Raw genomic sequence first — 21,114 nt, forward strand, 5'->3', positions numbered from 1 at the left:
TACTTTTAAAGATTTGTGCTTAAAATCTGAGTGATTTCTTTTTTAAAAAATCTGACTCTGTAAGAACCCAGCAGCTAATAGCATATTTAACGTGTGAAAGCCTAATTGCTTTTCCCCTTAGATTAGAAAGGACAAGTATGTCCACTCTTCACCATTTCTACTCAACATATTAGAGGTTCTAGCTAGAACCCAACTGGGGGGAAAAATGTACTCTTTAGCCACAGAAAACACAGTGGCCTAACATGGAAAATCTAACTGAATCTACAAAAAGCAACGAGAATTCCTGAGTTTAATGAAGCTATAACATATCAGATCAATATACAAGAGAAAATTGTATATATATGTGTGTATGTATACACACATATACATACATATACACACATGTATATAACACACGCATGTATATGCATGTGTGTATACATATATAAATGTGTGTATACATCAGCCTTGAGAGGATACAGAATTTTTAAAATAGTTAATTTTAGGGCCCGGCGGCGTGGCCTAGCAGCTAAAGTCCTCGCCTTGAACGCCCCGGGATCCCATATGGGCGCTGATTCTAATCCCCGCAGCTCCACTTCCCTTCCAGCTCCCTGCCTGTAGCCTGGGAAAGCAGTCGAGGACGGCCCAAGGCTTTGGGACCCTGTACCCACGGGAGACCCAGGAGAGGCTCCTGATTCCTGGCTTTGGATCAGCTCAGCTCCAGCCACTGTGGCCACTTGGGGAGTGAATCATCGGATGGAAGATCTTCCTCTCTGTCTCTCCTCCTCTCTGTACATCTGACATTGTAATAAGTAAATAAATAAATAAATCTTTAAAAAAATATTTAATTTTAACAGTAAAATATTTTAAAAAGGGGAATCTAACAAAAAATGTAAAAGAATATGCTAAAATATCAATTCTCCCCCCAAATTTAACTTATAAATTCAGCATACCCCCAAATCAAAAATCTCAATAGTTTTAAGATTTTTTTTTTTTAATTTAGTGCTGCAAAAACTCAAAAGCACATCCCAAAATCCATTTGGAAAAGGAAAGGCCCTGAAAGAACTAACACAGCCTTTAAAAGAACAAAGCTTGTGGACCAAAGCACACTCGGGTCTGACAACATTCTTCACCGCCCCAGCAGCCCAAGGTAATAAACGGTGCGAACAGAGAAATGAGACTGACCGCACTGTGGAGAGTTAGCTCTGTTCATGAATGTGCAAGTGACTTATGCAAGTGCAAAGGGTATTCACAAACCAGTTATCAATACATACCCCTCATCACATTAAAAACAAAAAACAACCTGACTTCAGGTGGATGATACGTGCAAATAATGGCACTAAACACTCTACAATTGTTTAAAAAAATAACAGAAACTGGGCCCGGCGGCTAAAGTCCTCGCCTTGAAAGCCCCGGGATCCCATATGGGCGCCGGTTCTAATCCCGGAAGCTCCACTTCCCATCCAACTCCCTGCTTGTGGCCTGGGAGTGCAGTCGAGGACGGTCCAAGGCTTTGTGACCCTGCACCTGCGTGGGAGACCCGGAAGAGGTTCCTGGTTCCCAGCTTCGGATCGGCACAGCACCGGCCCGTTGCGGCTCACTTGGGGAGTGAATCATTGGACAGAAGATCTTCCTCTCTGTCTCTCCTCCTCTGTGTATATCTGACTTTCCAATAAAATGAATAAATCTAAAAAAAACAAACAAAAAAAAAACAGAAACTCTTGATAACCCCAAGTTAGCACAATACATAAAATTAAAGGCTGAAAAAGTGGATTCTACCAACATCAAAAACTCCTGTTCTCCAAAGAACATTGTCAAGAACAGGAAAAGGCTAGGTATAGACAGGAAGAAAATACTTGCAATTCACGTTCCGGTGACAAGTTCGTATTCAAAATACGTGTTTTAAAGAAATTCCTTAAATTGAGTAAGAAAAAACCCAACTTCAAAAAAAGCGCATATTTGATGGGGCCAATATTGTGGGGTAGCAGATGAAACCACCAATTGCAATGTCAGCATTCTATATGATTGCTGATTCATACCTTAGCTGTTCCATTTCCAATTCAGCTCTCTGCTAACGACTTGGGAAAAACAGAAGATGGCTCAAGTGTTTGGGGCCCTGCCACCCAGGATGGAGACCTAGATGAAGCTTCTGACTCCTGGCTTTAGCCTGGCCTAGTCTGGCTTGGTCCTGGCCACTGTGGCCATCTAGGGAATGGACCAGCAGGTGGCAATTCTTTTTCTGTCTCTCCTTTCTAACGCTGTTTAAAAAAAAAAAATACATGCATAGATATTTAAACAGAAACATCATCAGAAAAGATAAACAACTGGCAAATAAGTACATACTGGTACATTAAGAAAATGCAAATCAAAACTACTATGAGATTCTACTATACATCTATTACAATGGCTAAAATAAAAGAACCAGCCGGTGTTAGAAAAAGATATGACAGAAACAGCTTTCCTAAAATTCCATTTGTTGCGTAGAGCGGTACAACTCCCTTAGAAAACAGTTTTTTGTCCATTTCTTAAAAAGTTACACCCTACCAATATACCCAATCTCTCCACTCCTGGGTGTTTCCTCAAGGGAAATAATACCTACATCCTCATAAAAATTTATATAGAAATGCTCACAGCAACTTGATTTGTACTAGATAAAAATCTAGAATAATCCAAACGTCCACCAACAGGTGAATAAGTAAACAAATTATGGTACATCTGCAATAATGGGTATTGTGCACACTTTTTATTACCTTATCCAATAGCCATTTCTGGACCAGACTGAAGCTAGGGGGAGCCAAGGATTCTATCCTAGCTTCCCATATGGGTGGCAGAGGCCCCAGCCCCTGACCTGGGCCACCTGCTGCTGCCCTTGCAAGTGCACTCGTGAGGGGCTGGGTCAGAAGCAGAGAGCTGGGACTTGAACCTGTACACCAACATGCGACAACAGTGTCACCGGCAGCAGCTTAACCTGCTGTACCATTAACACCAGCTCCACGGTAACTTTTTAGAGTATTTGAAATGCTTAACTGTTTGAGTTCTACTGAACAGATAAGATATCACAATCTTTGCTTGACAGTCCAGCACCCCCAAGAAGAAGCGTTTGACTCGCTTATCCAGGCAGCTTTACCTGGGGCCCTCGGTCATTTCTTTTTCAGGCAGTGGGATGAGGAACGCGATGGATGTGCTAAGCAGAAGTGATAACCCAAGTGGACAGAGACAGGAAAAATCATAATCATTAGATCAAGACATGAGACTTCCCGATCCTACACAAAACTCTCCGTAACAAAAATAGAAAAAAAGAACTTTGAAATACAGTTTCCATGGCTGATAAGGATAAATGAGGATTACAATTAGAGCCAGATATTTACATTAGGTGTAAATACATTTGATGACAGAAATAAGTGCAGTTTAAAAAAGAAAAGAAAGAGGGATAAGGCAAGGCCAAAGGAGACAATCTAGAGAATTTAAATGAACAGCTGAAATGCTGATATTTAAGCCAGCTGATTTCTTAGGTTCATAAAGAATAGAAAATATTTGTACATAAAGGAAATATGAAATTCACAAATGACAGCTACCAATGCTGAAACACCTATCAGATCCCCACCCCCAAGACAATCAATGAGAGGTGGAAGTGAAAGTACAAGTTACCATGGCTACCTACTAAAATATGAAGATAACACAATCAATGTACAATAGCACTTAACTGAAGATTAGAATCTAACCCTACCATTTTCTTGTTAGTCTCATTCTGATACTCATTCATCAGCTAAAATCCAAATATTGTGTTCCTACCTCTCTGAAGAGTGCACCATAAAACTGAACAATGTATGGGCAGTCACTACTCCGCATTACTACATCCAAATCCATAAGAAGTTGCTTTTGTTCTTTTTCATCCACTGTTGACCGAATTCTCTGGAAAAGAATGACAAAAGATGTCATTAAAAAGAAAAAAAAAAAGAGTTTTCGAAGTCTCAGAAACATTTGCACCACAAGATTGAAAATGACCAGGCAAATTTCCCAAAAGCCAACTGAACATAAAAAGTACCATCTGTCCTTATGCTTTACAGGAATAATTTTCATCACAGAAATTTGAACAAGATAGCATTTGCGACTTCTCAGAAAGACAGCACCAGGACCCTTGAACCACAAGCATTCACAAATGATGCTGGGAGCTATGCAACAGATTTCTTAAGCAGTGACAATCAACACCCACATGCAAATATAAAGACAATCAGAATGAGTGCTCAGAGTTTTCATATGGATAATTCCTACATATGTAGTCATCATCTCAGAATTGTAGGAGATTCAGGCTCCCCACACAAAACAGCCCTCTCCATCCCCCAGCATCCACACCTGTGAGATGGACAAGAGCTCAGAATGGGAATGAGCGGCACGACACAGAGCAGAATCCAGGTTTCCCAAATCCTAGACAGGGACTTTCCCTTCACTGCACTGGAAGTTGTACCTGACTGTCCAACCCGTGAACCATCATGCAGTATAAACCTGAAGAAGGATTCTAAAACTTAGGAGACAAAAGGTTCTTTTTTTTTTTTTGTCTTGCTAGGCTGAACAGGCCCTCCCCAGACATGTACCTCTGCCATATCCCCAGCTACTCTGTACTACAAAGTTCTGCATACTCCTAAGAAACTGCCAGAAAACACTGATGCTTCCACCCCTCCAACCCCTCCAGGAAGAATGTACTGCAGCAAGGTGATCAGAGGGACAGCCCCCATTTCCCTAGAGACAGGAAAGAGTGAAGTTCAGAAACTGCAAAGCATTAATATGGATTCACGTTTTACTATCGCAGCATGCAAGCAACTTCTGCTCTCGTACCAAAAACAAGGGTCACGAGGTCACACCAAGACACTGCGTACAACGGGGAACACATACTTACAAGGCAAGTTAGTATCACAAATACATAAGGAGGCATTTTGTCTTCCAAACACTTCGAGGGATCTGTCCTCAATGCTCTTGGAAGGCAGGAAGGCAGTCAATGACATTCGTGAGCCCGTTTTACAGAAGAGAAGCCACAGGTACAAAGAGATACGAACGATGTATTCCATGTGACTTGAGAATAAGTAGATGTTTAAGGAATAGAGGCTGGTTCTCTCAGTTGCGTTTTCTGACAGTACATGAGGAATTCCTTCCACAGGCTCCAAATACAATCAGGTTCAACTTTACCACTTCCAACTTACAGCTTACTAGCTACAATATTTCATACCAAACAAAATTGATTCACTGAAATCTCTCACATACACGGATTTATTTAAAGTGTTCATACTGAATATCACTGTTCCAAATAAACAAAGAAATAAGAATGAAAAATAGAAATAAGACTGGTTTTTTTGAAGTTAACAAAATTATTTTTCTTCCCTTGCTTCCTATCAGTCCCTCCACCATTCACATCTACATTTTTAAAGCCTGGTAATCATCAGCTTGTTTTCAACTCAACATCAGGGCAACATTTGCTCAAAAATGGCATTTTTCAAAAGTCAAGTAGCCCAGAGATAGAACGTGTGTTTGTTCAAAGCGTGGCATTTGTTACCTTTCTTGGAAAACATTTAAAAACAAGTTTTCCTGGAAAACATAACTTGACAAGTGTGGCTATGGAAACATTAATTCAGGAAGGTGATTATTTTTCAAAAGATCTTAATAATTGCATCTATCTAAATTTAAAATTCATAAGGAGTCAGTAATTAAGAGACATGCAGGGAAGAAAAATCAAATGGCCACTTTTAAATTGGAAAAGATTTCTACTTCCTAAAGAACTCTCACTTTTAGAAAATGAAAAAAAAAAGGTTTGGGGCATTTTTTTCTTGTCTATTTTTGTATAGGAATATACTGGCAAATGTACACACCTACAAGATGGACTCCTGCTACTTTATCTTTTTTTATCCCTAAGTTGGTGATGCAATTTTCTATATTACATTTGTACAAAATGTTGAAGAGTTGAAATATAAACTCCTGAAATACATACTGATTAAATCCTCAATACTTATCATCAATTCTTAAAGTTTTTGTCAATATTCAACTTTTGGGAACCAATTTCCAAAAATCCTGCTGTACTGCAGAAAGAACACACGTTACTACATGACCTGGAAATGTAACTGAATCCCTACACCTGATTAATACCCGATACTGATACAACTCTACAGAATTGCTACTAATTGGAATGTAGAAAGTTCCTGCACAACTCTAAAATTTTGAGATCACTGGCACAGCAGGAAAAGTCATTCAACTATAACACTGCTTAATGTCACTTTCAGTAGAAACTACAATATAGAGTGACTGAATGGCCAGTTGTATTAACACCAAACTGTGCTCCTGCTTGCTCTTGAAACCATCAGCACCTGCTCAGGCTCTCCTAACGTGGTCCAAGTGTCTGGCAACGAGCAGAACAGTAGCTGCTAATGTTCCGTCCGAGTTCCTTAGGACTGAGCAAGTACAGTTAACTGCTAGTTACATCAAAGGCTTTGGGTTGGGTTACAAAACGCTTAACAAACTAAGTTAATTCAAAAAGACTCTCAGAAAAAGGTTAACTACAAGCACAGATCAAAACAGTAGTAACTTCAAATTAATGATTTTAATTCAACAAAAAAAATTTCAAATCAGAAAAAAACTTAGTGACTCAAATTACAGAAAATGTAATGAACTCACTAACAGAAAGATTTTTCTAATAGAATATCAAAACAATATTTGAGGAAGATTTTCTACTTTTTGAAGCAAGCCAAGCCATAATTTTCTGATGAGATAGCATGACTACCTAGAAGTTGGACCTATTAATGAGAATGAATTTCCCTCCCTCTAATAATGCAGATTTAGTAAGTAGTATATGTCAAGGTATTCTCTGACTCTATACTGGATGTCCAGAGCAGCACCGGCATAATTCTCTAGCCTTATTCTCACATCTTGCCAAATCCACAAGAAAGAGGTGCTGGTGGTAAAACATTTTTAAGTTTCAAAATGTGTCCAGAAGATTAGACACACTGCTATCATGGAAAAGGATTGTGGTAGTTAATAAAACTGAATGCACTGTAGGACTCAGGGTGGGGAGGCCACAGTGAAAGGGACAAACAGGAATACAGGTGACAGCAGCGTGTTCTCTCAAGACAAGCTAACTGGAATCCATCTTACTGAGGTACAAATGGCATGGACCAGCCATATGGATAACATATTTTTTATTGTTGCTGTTTACCTTCCTTTTCTTAGCTTATTTTCAGAGATAGGAAGAGAAGGGAAGAGTAAAAAAGAGGAAAACGTACAATGATGAATCAACTGCTGTTAGGAGGGCTGTCAAACGTGACAGCAAGGGATGGAAGGGAAGCTGACAACACAACGGCTTGAGGCAGAGCTGCGGAGGAAAGGCGAGGAAGGAACACGGTGCCGAGTGCTAAATAAATATCTAGCGGATTCTGACGGTGGTTCTCACCACTCACTCTGAGTCAAGCTTTCTCTAAGTTAGGGTTCTCCAGGATGTCTCAGCTGCTACAGTGATCGAGCATAAATCCATTGATCACAGCCCTACTCTAATGTGATCTCCTTGTGACGGTCTCTGTCCCCGCTTGTGACGACAACTCCTGACTCTCAGCAGATCAAGCTGCCTGCAGAGCTGCCTGTCAGGTGAAGCTGAGAGAAAAAGTAACGCGATGATAAGCCCTGTCTCCTGAAAAATGGGGACTGCCTGATCCCTTTTTTCGGATGGAAAAAAAGGAGAAACACATCACTATATAGACTAAGAAAGAAAATGGATATAACAAGGCATTTATGCTCTTGATCAGGAACAGCAGTGCCACAGTGGGTATGACACGCATCAGTTCCTGGAACCTGAACATGCCAGGCAAAAAGGATGTGAATCACGAGCTACCAGACCAGGAATCCAGAACCGAGGAATCCACAGCGAAAGTTAGCTGCAGCAGACAGATCTGGAAGTAACAACATCCTCAAACAACCCCATAAAAGCACTACCAGTTCTAACTCATTCTATTTTGGCTTTGTTTTAAAAATGGAGACAACAATGTATGGGAAGATGAGATAATAGGGAGCAGAAGAAATGAGAAAAATGAATGCAGAAGGGCATGACTCCTGTGCTGGCAGACCTGGTCTCTGAGGTCTCACAGGCGGCACTCTCCTCGGATTTTATATGGCTCAGCTGAGGGTACTAAGAGACGGGAAGCAAGACAGTAAGGTTTGAGCAACAAAATTACACTGGATCCAGCAATATGCCTCAATTGACCAATCCTTTCCTTGCAAGCACCAGGATGCCATGTAGGCTCTGGTTCCTGTCCCAGCTGCTCCACTTCCATCCAGCTCCCTACTTGTGGCCTGGAAAAGCAGTGGGAGATGACCCAAAGCCTTGGGACTCTGTACCCATGTGGAAGACCCCAAAGAAGCTCCTTGCTCCTGGCTTTGGATCGACTCAGCTCTGGCCATTGCAGCCATTTGGAGAATCAACAGATAGAAGATCTTTCTCTCTGTCTCTCCTCTCTGTGAATCTGCCTTTCCAATAAAAACAAATAAATATTTAATGAAGAGAAAAAAGAAGAGAGGAGAAGAAATAAGAGAAGAAAAGAGAAAAGAAAAAAGATAAGATTACATCCTTCTGTTCAGTTCATCCATACTGCTTAGAGGAACCTTGAATAAAGGATGTGAAAGACAAGGCAGTTCTTCTATCTGAAATGAAGACAGGAACACAACAAAACTTTGGGTGATGAATTAAGAAACCGCAGAGTAAACCAGTGCAGGGTTTTAGAGATTAGCCTGGGCACTGACACAAACAATTTGGAAACGAATAAAGTAATGCAGGCTATTAGCGACATGACCATCAACAAGGCAGAGCGTCACTTCCGATTTCTCAACAACAAAACTCAGAACGCCAGGAGGTATTTACTTTTCAGCAAGGCTGTGTGGGATCCACTCATTTACAGTCAGCTTAAAGTTTGCAGGTCAGTGCATAAATGCCTAAGCTTACTGGAAGTATTTGTATTCCGTATTTCAAGGGACTTTCAAATGCCTTGGCAAATTAGTATGGCGACCAGAACAACCACTTCATATCAAGAACCAAACCAGAAATTCTATGATGACAGCCATTTACTTTTTGTACCAAGTGGACACTGGTACAAAATGTCTCATCACCTGTGCCGAACTCCTAAAATGGATCACACAAGGCCTTAGGTGGAACTCGTTCATTACCTGGTCCTTGCAAAGGTCCGTGTCTATATGAAAGATGCAGTGTAGGAGTGTGGTGTAGGGGTAAGACCATGGATCACAGCCAGATTCCAAAGCGTCCCTAACGCCCAGCGTTCTGATCTTCACCAAACAGTAAACAGGTTACCTTCTCAAGAGACATGTTCACAAGTCAGTTCTAACACACAGCTGCAAACTCAAAAAACAAAACAAAACAAAAAAAAACAAAACAAAAAAAAACAGAAAAAACAACAAAACAGCAGACTGGTAGGCAAATACCTTCCAATGGGCTGTAGGAAGTCTTAGGCATTCCTGATTTATAAAACAAAGATTCCATATCCCTGGTACATAAATTCTTCCTTAGCTGCCAGTTCTCCTAAAATGCCCATGACGCTTTATCATAGCATCATTCACAAGGGCAAAGCAGAAGGCAATGTAAGACAAATACTAAAAAAAATAATAAAACAAGACAAAGCATTTGGAATCCTGGCTACTGATAACAGTTTTTATTCTCAGAATGTTAACAAGTGATGGGTGCTAACTCAATTGCTTAAAGTTACAAAGGCATTTTGCTTTTACTTACGGCAAGAAGAAAGGATGCTAATTTCTAACTAGGAAAATAACCCAAGTCTTTAAAATCAATTTAATCAACAGTCAGGTACATCTCAACCAAATGACTAACAATAACAGCGCCTCCCTTTCTCCTCACTGGGGATGCTGAGGCCCAAATCATTGCTTCACAGCTCTTCCTGTGTATGTATCACTGAATGTGAACAGTGGGTGATGGGTCTCAAGGCAACTCCTGCATTTCATGAGGGGAAGAGCTGCCCTAAAGGACAAAATCAAGGCAACAGGCCTACCATGCCTTGGCTAGAACCATAGTATCTATTCTTTCCCTCAGTACATCATTCATATTTATACAATGCAGGGTCAATCTTATAATTGAAACTTTTACCAGCCCAAAGATGACAATGAAGTAGGAATCTGAAGCACAACCAGTTTCAGAGCCGTCAGAATAATAGAAATATGCAGGAAATACTTGAAATATTTGCTCTAGTGGATCCTCTATAGAAGCAGCAGGATCAGACTGCCTTTTCCCCAGATAACCACATAATTTGAGGTGCAATCCAATGCCACAACTCAGTCACTTCAATCACCAGATGGCAGAAAGTTCCAGAAACTAGCTACAAAATATTCACAAATATACAACACTTGATTGAAATCCACCAAGAGCAACTATCTCAACCTATCACACTTGGACCACTAATGTTTCCTTATGTTGGTGTCCTTAAGGCTTCCAATACAGAGAGAACCTCCGTTTCCTGTTTCTTACATTAACCACATTAGTACTGATTTTGTCTACTTTTATTCACTGGGTTCTACATACCAGTCTGTCAACAGAACCCACCATTTAAAAACCACTAGCTTGGAGAAATGGCAACAGAAACACACCTAAGTCGTACGAGTTCTAGCCCCAACTGCATCAAAGATTTGAGTTCAAAATCAAGGCTGATTGCAGACCAGCCCTGCCACACATCCTTGGACTTGGCCATTCCTATAAGTACTCCGCTTGTACTTTCCTTATGGAATACTGTAGTTCCTTAAGCAATACTATGAAGTATAAAACAGAATGGCTCAATCATGGGCTCCTTAATTAAGACACAAGATCCAACCAAACAAAACCATAATATTCTTCAAGCCGGTCTCAAAACACAGCTGTATGACTTGGACAATAAGTATTATCCTACGACCTCTTTAAACAACAAAACTGCCAAAGAAAAGTACTCTATATCATCAAAAAGAAACTTTGTCAGTCTAAGACTATTGCTCTGAAATGTCATTCTAGTGTTTTCAGAATAAGGAACATTTTTCTCAACACTAAAATAAAGCTCCTCCAAAGTTCACCCTGAAATCACTCAGTAAGGGGCTTGAGACACTGCATAATGGGCTCCCACAGAGGGTAAGAAAAATCAAGGCCTATCATCTTTCCTGATGCCTGACTTGTCCTCTTGCGCCAAGCAGACCTACTTCACCAGCGGATGGAAGCTCCACACTGCTCACAGAAGGGCCAAAATGTGGGCAGCTGGTACCGAGAGTGCTCCTTCCAGAATGTCAGGTCAGGGACGGTGAAGGCAATCCACATTTCAAAGAGTGGCAGGAATGCAGATTCAGTATCAGGGACAGAGCAGTCAATGAGACGGGAGACTGGAAAGGAGTGGTGCTGAGGGTCAAAGGAAGAAGACAAGCTGGGCAGATCGCCAACAGAACCGTTACACACAAGATCACATTCCACTAACTTAGACATGAAAACCTCATCTCAAATAACTGATCTGCTTTTCAGATAAACCTAGGTAACTTCTCAAGAAAAAGATCAAGCGTTCATCAACAGTGACAGCCCAAACACATCTATCCCCACCTGTTTACCGAAACCAGCTCCATGCTCCAACGAGGTGACAGCGTCACTGCACATCACTAACCCTTCAGAAAATGATCCTGATGCCACCGCCCACCAACTTGAGGGACAGCAACCTAGTTCCTTCATTTTCATATTCTTTCATTTTCATTTTTTCTTATTCCACTCTCCTGTGGTTTTCCTCATAATCAAAAAGTGAGTCTGAGTTTGGCATTTGTGGTGTGTTCCGTAAGAATGCTGATTCAAGTCCTGACTGCTCCACCTCAACTCCCTATTGATACCCCTGACAAAGCAGCTGGATGCCCCAAGTTAACTCCTCTGTTAGTCATCTGCTGGTAGGGCCACTCCGCTTCAGCCCCAGGGTCTCAGCTGCGGCCCCTCTCCTGCTCCTACACCCTCGCTGGCCTCCCTGAATTTGACTTGATGCTCTGATTTGGAGTCCCTGTGGCCCAAACACTGCTAAGCGTTTCTCCAACCTGTCCCCCAGCCCCTCACCATTTCTCTAACCTTAGCTGAGCAATCTAATTCTGACTGTTATTTTTCCCAAAAATTTTGGTCTCGACCTTGGACTTTCCCATACTACAGTTAATTCTGCCAAGAGAGCTAAGCAGACACACCTAGTTTGCTCTTGCAGGACCACCCAAGCCATTTCTCGCACATTCTCTACACATCAAATCTAATTCCTCCTTAGCCATACATTACTTTTCTAATTCTCCATCTGGTCTGTGTGTATAAGTGATTAGGAAACAAACTCTCTCAAGTGTGTTGAATAAGCCCATAATAAATTTTAAAATTTGTAGAAGATGGCCTGTATCAGGCCTCAGTCCCTATCAAGTTTTAATGTAGATATCAATGCAAAAGCACTTATTCTAGTATTACTGACGTCATGAAGCCAATGGTTATGCCATTTATGTTTTCTGATGTGGCCCACTGCCACTCTCCACCACCTCCATTTGCCACACTTGCTAAAGGTAGTAAATAAATGTAGAAAGTACCACCTCATCGGTATAGATATGACGGTCACCAGAATACAGGTGCCATGACAGCCTCACCCTTGGAAGCAATTTCTAAGGGTGTGGGAGTTTTAACAACATTCAACTAGGACCTTCGCAATAGTCACTGATAAGATCAAAATACAGAGATGAGATTTTCCCTATTTTTATTCTTAGATTCATTCAAACCTTCAGTAAGAATCACACAATTCCAGGGGTAGTTGTTGTGGAATAGCATATCAAGCTGTCTTCTGGAGCACCATAAGGACAGGTTCAAGACTAGGCTGTTCCACTTCCAATCCAGCTCCCTACTAATACAACTGAGAAAGTAGCAGCAGGTGCCCCAGTGCTTGGGCCCTGTGCACACCTGGGAGACCTGGAAGAAGCTCCTGGCTCCTAGCTCCTGGCTTTGGCCTGGTCCAGCTCCAGCGGTAGAAGCCATTCAAAGGGTGAACCAGCACATGGGACATACCTCTCTCTCTCGCTCTCTCCTCGCCCTGCCCCAACTTTGCCTTTCAAATAAGCAAAATAATTTTTTTTGTTTTTTTAATAACTCCTAATCTTATTAAATTAACCAGAGGAAAAACATTAAAGTTAAGATAAAGCCCATCTGTAGCACTAAAACATGTTATATTGTTGGTTACCAGAGCCTGATGCTCATAAGGGCACCAACTGAAAAATAAAAGCCCTTCCCTAGTGAGGCTCGTGTCAGTGCAGGCATTCCACATGGCACCGATTCTAGTGCCAGCTGCTCCCCTTCCAATCCAGCTCTCTGCTATGGACCGGGAAAGTGGCCAGAGGATGGATCAAGTTTTTTGGGCCCTGCACCCACATGGGAGACCTGGAAGTTGTTGGCTTCGGATCAGCTTAGCTCCAGCCATGGTGGGTACTGGGTAGTTGAATCAACAGAGAAAAGATCTCTCTCCTCCTCTCGGTAAATTTGCTCTTCAAATAAAAATATATATTTTTAAATACTTCCACTGTATTGGAGGGAAAAGTTTAGCACTTCAGCATTTTATATGTAGTAAAGCTTTTCCACAAGGTCTAGTCAATTATAACTGGACGTCACAATTGGAGAACAGACAGAATGTTCCAAGACTCATCCAGGGGAGTCTGGGAGAGAAAAAAAGACTATTTCCACTATTTCACTGCAGCAGCACAAAGTAGGAATACAGGAATCATTGCACATTCTGAGAAAAAGGTTATTTCAACAGTTAATCCAGAACAATGTTCTCTGCCTTTGGGTCTTTCAAGGCTACAGGTTGTTTACGCAGAACATGTGCGTATACCTCATCTTCCTACGAAAGGCAGGAATTCTCACCGTATTCTAACAATATGCCCCAAGTCAAGGTTCAGAACCCACAAAGACAAGCACAAAAATCCTCCCCACCTCTAATTTAACACGACTTTTATCTAACTCCGCAAAGAGAAATGCTCAAAATGAAGGAGAGCAAAACAATTACAGGAGGATATTTTTCTCACAACAGATTTACACAAAGTATTCTATCTTCATACAAGTGAGTTCCCAGATGTCCAAATAAAATACACACACACACACACACACATACACACAGTCCCTTTCTCTCCTGGCCTTGACACTCTCTCAAACAGGAGACTAACAGGAATATGATTATCTTCCTCAGTGGTTACAACATCTGGCCATGAGCATCATAAGGTCCAGGAGACCATTTGATGTAGCCCTACCAAAACAACTGCAGGCAGGACTCAAAACCCAACAAAGGTACAGCAGGCTAGTGTATAAGCTGATAACGGTGACTGGCCCACAGGTGATGTTCTAAACACCCAAACGGCCCCGGCTTAGGCTGTCTGAAAGCTCACCTTCAACTGTGGCAAACCAGGACATTATTTGCACATACATTTTAAGTTCAGTGGGATGTGGTATGACCACATTTAATCCATTTGTTTAAAAAAAAGATTCCTTTTCTTTCTAAACTGCCTCCTGGGCACAGCACGATAGCCTAGTAGCTAAATCCTCGCCCTGCAAGCGCCAGGCTCCCAAATGGATGCCAATTCATGTCCTGGATGTTCCACTTCCCATCCAGCTCCTTGTTTGTGGCCTGGGAAAGCAGTCAAGAACAGCCCAAAGCCTTGGGACCCTGCATCCACGTGGGAGACCCAGAAGAAGCTCCTGGCTCCTGGCTTCGGATCAGTTCAGCTCTGTCCATTGTGATCACTTGGGAAGTGAAACAGCGGATGGAAGATCTTACTCCTTCTCTCTGAATATCTGACCTTCCAATAAAAATTAAAAAAAAAAATCTTACAATAAATAAACTGCCTTTGCTTATTTTCTATTGTGGATTTTTCTTGAAATGTCTTACACAAAGCATGTAACTGTTAAAAATTTAAAGAAACAAATGAATAAATTACAATTACTCAGACCCATGAGGAATCAGAAGGAAACCAGCAGCTCATTACAGAAACCAATGTACACATCTGCAAGGTACATTCTATTGGTCACATCTCCATTTCTAACCTTTTTTTTTTTTTTAATGAATACATTTAGTGGCATTACACTCACAATAAGGACAAACTGTGATGACATTATCACAAGGTATGCATTTCAATACAACTTCTAAAGCCAGGGAACAGGGCAGTACTGAGTAGAGATGAACTAAACAAACAGAAGCCGAGCCGGTCAGGACCGAGTAAGGTTGAGGTTAGTGGCAACAGCATGTGCGTGGTTTCCAGGAAACCTTCAGTAAGACTGCTGTTAGCCCTAGCCCCGCACCTTGCCCAACCCAGTGCGCTGCCTCTTCTTCCAGCTCCCGCCTGGCTCAGGCAGCACTGCCCTGCTCCCAGGGGTGTAGCCGCCCAGCCTGAACTCACCTTGGCAGTGGGAAGGCCTGGAGTTTAAAACAAGTTAATGCATCATGCCACAAGTGCAGTGAACATGCAAACTTCATAACACTGTTTCCAGAGAGAGAGAAAATGTGCCACCAAAGTGACAACCTCACCACCACATACCCGTAGAGGGGAGACACAGTTCTTCAAACCGCATTTACCACAAAAGTCAAAGCAAACAGTAGTATCACTTCACCACAAACTTTCACCTAATGGATTAGAAAAAGTACCGAAAAGAATCGTGGCTTCACCTACTTTAACTGCCATTATCTGCCCACTTGGTTTGTGGACCATTTTGTTGACAGAACCATAAGCTCCTCGTCCAATCTCTCCAAGGTCTTTCAAGTCCTCGGCAGTGAAATCCCAGTGTTGTTCAGGGGAGATCTTCAGTTTTCCTGATGACTCAATGCTGTGTGTTCTCAGTCTCTCTCTGTTAAAATATTGGGAAGCAATTTGTCCACATTGTAAACAGGTTTTAACTTCTTTCTTTTAGTTAGCACTGAATTAACGTGTGGGAAAAAAGCTTATTTTCTCATCAGTTAGCGAAGTAGTCTGACCCTCCAGACTTTTTTAATTTTTCTTTTAATGAATACACCTAGTAGACACAATAAGGACAAAATGTGACAGTCATCTTGCTTTTTCACACACTCAGTTTAAAAAGATCTAAACTGGTCAACAGACACAACTTCATAAAACCAAATTTGCATTTATTTTGTGAAATTAGTTCTATACATCAGTTTTATTGTCCAATACAAGATCTTACTCAACTCTGGCAAAACTGCATTTCCTATTGAGAATCCCAGGAGCTGAAAACTCAGTTCTAGAAAGTTCTTACCCTGTCTTAGCAACATTCACTATTCCAGAGCCTTACTCTTAGCTAGGACCACTGAATCACATGGGGAGAATTCTTGAGTCCCAATGTCCAGGGTTCTTCTCATTGCAACCAAGTCAATGGGATGCCATCTGAGGCCCAGAGTTACCAAACAGTTTTGTTGAAGAGCCTCACGTGATCCCTACCATGTCTGAACTACCGTCTGAGTATCACGCCTTATTCTCGATAATACCAGGTGAAGGAACAATTAAATGACTTGTCATTGCCATTCAAAATTGAACCTTTCAGACCTTAGTCAACAGATAGAACAGTGTGATAAAATGCAATGACGCTAAGACAGAAGTTCACTCAGTACAAACTTCTATGAACTGAGATGCCAAATTTCCAATCTGGAGCTCAAAGTACTAACTGAACTTAAATTGTATCTTTCAACCTTATTGGTAAAGGTTTCACACTAAATGATTAGAATTTCTTTAAACTCTAATCCCATGATACAAATAAAACCCACTTCTGAACTTGGTCATTTGTTCTTCTTTGAAACTTATTATCTGTAGCAAGGCTTAAGGTTCTCAAAATGTTCAGACTTTTTAAAATTTGTTCCCAGAATGATCATCTATAAGAATATTAATAATAACCAACCAAGATTCAAAGTTACAGTTCAAAGAATAATACATCTTGTACAAAAAACAACTTGGAGAGCCAGTATTCTCAATAACGGAATCTCAAACCACATTATAAAGCTGTAACACCAGTTTATACTCATTTAAGCGCTTTTCCATGCAGGACACTTTAACCTTTACCAATATTATTTGATACTCCACATGAAGGCCAAAAATCAGCTGGACCAAGGTCTTGGGACCCCGTATCTGCATGGGAGACCTGGAGGAGGCTCCTGGCTACAGATCAGCTCAACTCTAGCTATTGCAGCCACTTTTGGAGTGAACCAACGGATGGAAGATCTTTCTCTGTCTCTCCTTCTCTCTGTTAAGTCTGCCTTTCCAGTAAAAATAAATAAATCTTTAAAAAAAATCACTTGCAAGCTAGCACATTTTGAAGGTATCCACTAATGCGAAGGCCGTAGCTCACAGGTTCTAAATGGTCCCACAATCCCGCCCCTGCTGATGCTCACGTTTTTATCTGGGCTTCTCCCTGAACATGCACAGGACCTGTGACTTACTTCTGAACAACAGGATATGGTGGAGGTGAGTGCCATAATACTTCTTACTTGCATCCTTGAAAACCAACATGAGTATTTCACCACCACATAAAATCAGAGAAGGAGAAGTTACCATAATATTTCCATGACTTTAAAGATGAAATCTCTGCCATCAGTTTAGCTTACTGCAGCCTGCTGTGTGGTTTCTGAATACAGCATCTTATTTTCTCTTTGACAGCTAAGAGATGCAGAATACTTTCCTTAGCTAATGAAAGTGTGTTGGATGTACAACTCGGTGCATATACTGATGCAACTGAACTACATCCTTCTGAAGTGTGAATTGTAGCATATGTGAATTATATTCCAATAATACAGCATTTGTAAGACAAAAGTAGACAGGAGAATATGAACATAACTCAGAATTCAATGTTTTTCATTTAAATAGGAAAAGTACCATGAAAACTATACCAGACATCGCCAAGTCTTCATTCATATTGGGTTGGCAAGCTTTCCTGCAGAACTGCACCAACTTTACAGCTATTTAAATAACGCTTAGTCTAAGTATGAGGAGTTCTACAGAGATACAGCACTGGACTGAAAAGACCTTGAAGACTGATTGCAGCAGTCGGCCAGTTTCTGCCCTAAATCCTGTAAGAGGTCTAGGAAAGAGAGATAATGGACAATAGAAAATACACAAACCAAGCAGGCTGGTGAAAAGTAAAAATCTGTAAAGATGAGAAGTTACCCATATTTACTGGTAAACACTTACCTACAGTTAGACTTTTAAAAAAAAAAAACTAACTTCTCTGCTTCACCTCAGGATACCCCTTTCTTGAGAACTATGTTTTAACAAAACACAATTCAGAAACATCCCTCAGAAATCTCCATGCACAGTTTTACACGCATTACCCTAACGACCTTCAGTGACCACTCCGCAGGGTTCCAACCCCAATCTCCTCTTCAACTTCAGAAGCTCAACCAAGAGGCCCTGTGGCAGAAACTAGCAGGTGCCACTGTCAGTAGCCCCTCTCCTCATCCTTCCTGACATAATCCCCTGTTCTTCCGGCCTATAAGGGCACTGACCTACAAGTCTACTTCCCCACCACTGCTGCACGCTGAACTGGGTTCCCTCCTGCTAACACCCCATGTGATTACTGCATTGGAGACAGAGCCTCTGATCTTCATCTTGGACTCTCCAGCCTTCAGAACTGTGAGAAATAAAGTTCTGCTGTTTCGGGTCACTAAATCTGCATGTGTCTGTTTTGTTCCCTATAATGCCAACACGAGTTAAAACAACCAACAAACCTCTCTTGAAGGTATGCATGACAATATATGGCATGCAAATGCTACTACAGAGCTGATCGTTCTGGAAAGGGTTCCGTCTTTCTTTTGCTCATCCTTCTCCTGGTTGCCCAGAATGTCAGTGAAGATTACAAGTTCAGCCACCCCCAATGCCCTTAACAGAAACAATGTTCTGAGAACAAATGCGGCAGAAGGTAAAAGCACCTCTAGATTTCAACAGTGAAGCCACCACACCAAGTCCACATGTCTCCAGCCTGAAGCAGAGGGGAAACCATGACTTACGATGTTCTTGTTGCTACATAACCCCTAGCACTGCCACTATTTTATTTCCCATTGGTCCTTAAAGGAAGCAGTGCTCCACACGCCAGTATTTGGAAGTGGGGAAAAGGGCAGCAGTTCCATTATGGTAAGGATGGGGAAGTGCACTTGGCTGGCAGCCAAGAATGCCAAAAGCCTTCAGATCCACAGGGCATTTCCAGACGACAGGGCCAAAGTGCTTCCTCGAACAAAACCCTTCACTCGACTTACTGCCCTGGATTCCTTACAGCGCTAATACATCCCAAATCTAAATGAATCATTTCTGGTTCCCAGACACTGAGCAGTTCCACACTCCAGAGAACACACAGAGAGAGAGAAAGGGAGAGCAGGAGGAAGAGAGAGAGAGAAAGCAAGTAACATAGATGGTACTGACAATCAAGGGTGTTAAACATGTACATTCATAAATGTTAACTTCTGCAAAACTTGCTAGGTTACAGCTAGAATACTCAGAATAGGGCTTGAATCTATTATAATGCAGATCTTATTCAAGTACAATTGAATGTATAGAAAATTCCATTTTAAAAACATTTAGATTAACTTATATGAAAATCCAAAAACTAATTTTTGAGTCTCCATGTTTCCATTAAAGACCTTTCTGAATATCCAGCCATCTCACTCCTGAAAATGCACCCAAACAAAAGTCAAACCAGCATCGAGAGAATTTATGTATACCCCTGTGTTTAAAACATTTCAGTTCACAACAGCTAAGACATGGAAATCAACCAAGATATACATAAACTAATATCTGAATAAAGAAAATGTGGTGGGCTCATGTGCAATTTAGCCAGTATGATGGCTAAATGGCTAAATCCTCACCTTGCAAACACCGGTATCCCGTATGAGTGCCAGTTCATATCCCAGCTCATCCGCTCCCCATTCACCCCCTTCCTGTGGTCTAGGAAAGCAGTAGAGGATGGCCAAAAGCCTCAAGACCCTAAACCTGCATGGGAAACCCAGAAGAAGCTCCTGGCTCCTGGGTTCAGATTGGCTCTGCTCCAACCACTCCGGCCATTTGGGGAGTGAACCACATAGAAGATCTTTCTGTCTCTCCTTTTCTCTATAAATCTGATCTGCCTTTCCAATAAAAATAAATAAATCTGTAAGAAAAGGAAGGAAAGGAGAGGAGAGGGGAAGGGAGGGGAGGGAAGGGGAGGAGTGAAAGACAAAAGAGGAGAAAGTGTGATATATATACAGTATGGAATATTATTCAACCATTAAAAAAGAATGAAATCCTATCTTTTGCAACAACATGGATGCAGCTGGATCCATAAGGCTTATTAGCACAACAAGCCAGCTTCAAAGAGACAAATATCACATATCTTCTGTTACATGGCAGTTAATACACACAAAAAAGTGTAAGAATGAAAGGCTCACTCTGATACAGGACTGTCACTTTCAGCCCATGCTTATAGGCCACTGGGAACATGCTCCTGTGGTCTTCCTACTTCACACTTGAGGCCTGTGACTATAGAGAGAAATAAAATCATGTCTCTGTAAACACGGCTGGAGAGAGGCAAGGGAGGGCACGGTACACGCTTTCAGGTTTCCAGCTGTTTCTTTTCCTTAAAATCCTGTTGCCCATTCATCTGAATCTGACCTCTCCTTGAGGTTTCCCAAATTCCATTTACAAATGTCATGATTTCATTCACTTAATTATGAACGCCCTCATTACTGTTAACAAAAAAAAAAAAAAAAAAAGAAAGGAAAACTATTTTGATGACCAGGAAATGACTTCATATTAGAGGTGCTCACTCTCCAGGTTGGCATGATGTTCTCTTGCTCCACTGTTTCTGCTCCCATTGTACGGTCAGTGTCCACAGGGCACCTCTGCTCGTCCCGTGCTGGAGCATCAGGAAACAGACTTACCCTCACACCTGAGACAACTTCAAAACCACAAACAACATGAGACCACCTTGAAGACACTCAGCACTGGGCAACAAACGACAACGGGCTATGAGGGATGAGACAGGAAATGCACGGGGTACCCTCTGAAGGTCCCAGCTTGGTGCCTGGAGAGGGCACAGGCTATAATGCAGGCAATCTGGGGGGATCCTGACATCATCCTTCGATGGAGGAC

General features: G+C 41.5%; 1 protein-coding gene across 3 annotated transcripts in view; it reads right to left on the bottom strand.

Moving 5' to 3' along the window:
* Window positions 1-21,114, bottom strand: part of MAP2K4 (mitogen-activated protein kinase kinase 4) — a 118,784-nt gene that overhangs the window by 34,452 nt on the left and 63,218 nt on the right. For 2 of the 3 annotated variants that reach the window (XM_058675395.1, XM_058675396.1), the window contains 2 exons: window positions 15,685-15,859; window positions 3,772-3,891 (listed from right to left, as the gene is read on the bottom strand). In XM_058675395.1, the coding sequence (XP_058531378.1) occupies window positions 3,772-3,891; window positions 15,685-15,859 (295 nt within the window). The remainder of the gene's footprint in view (window positions 1-3,771; window positions 3,892-15,684; window positions 15,860-21,114) is intronic. The other variant, XM_058675397.1, reaches the window with a different exon arrangement.

This window comes from Ochotona princeps, chromosome 17 (assembly GCF_030435755.1).
Source record: "Ochotona princeps isolate mOchPri1 chromosome 17, mOchPri1.hap1, whole genome shotgun sequence".
Classification (NCBI taxonomy): Eukaryota; Metazoa; Chordata; class Mammalia; order Lagomorpha; family Ochotonidae; genus Ochotona; species Ochotona princeps.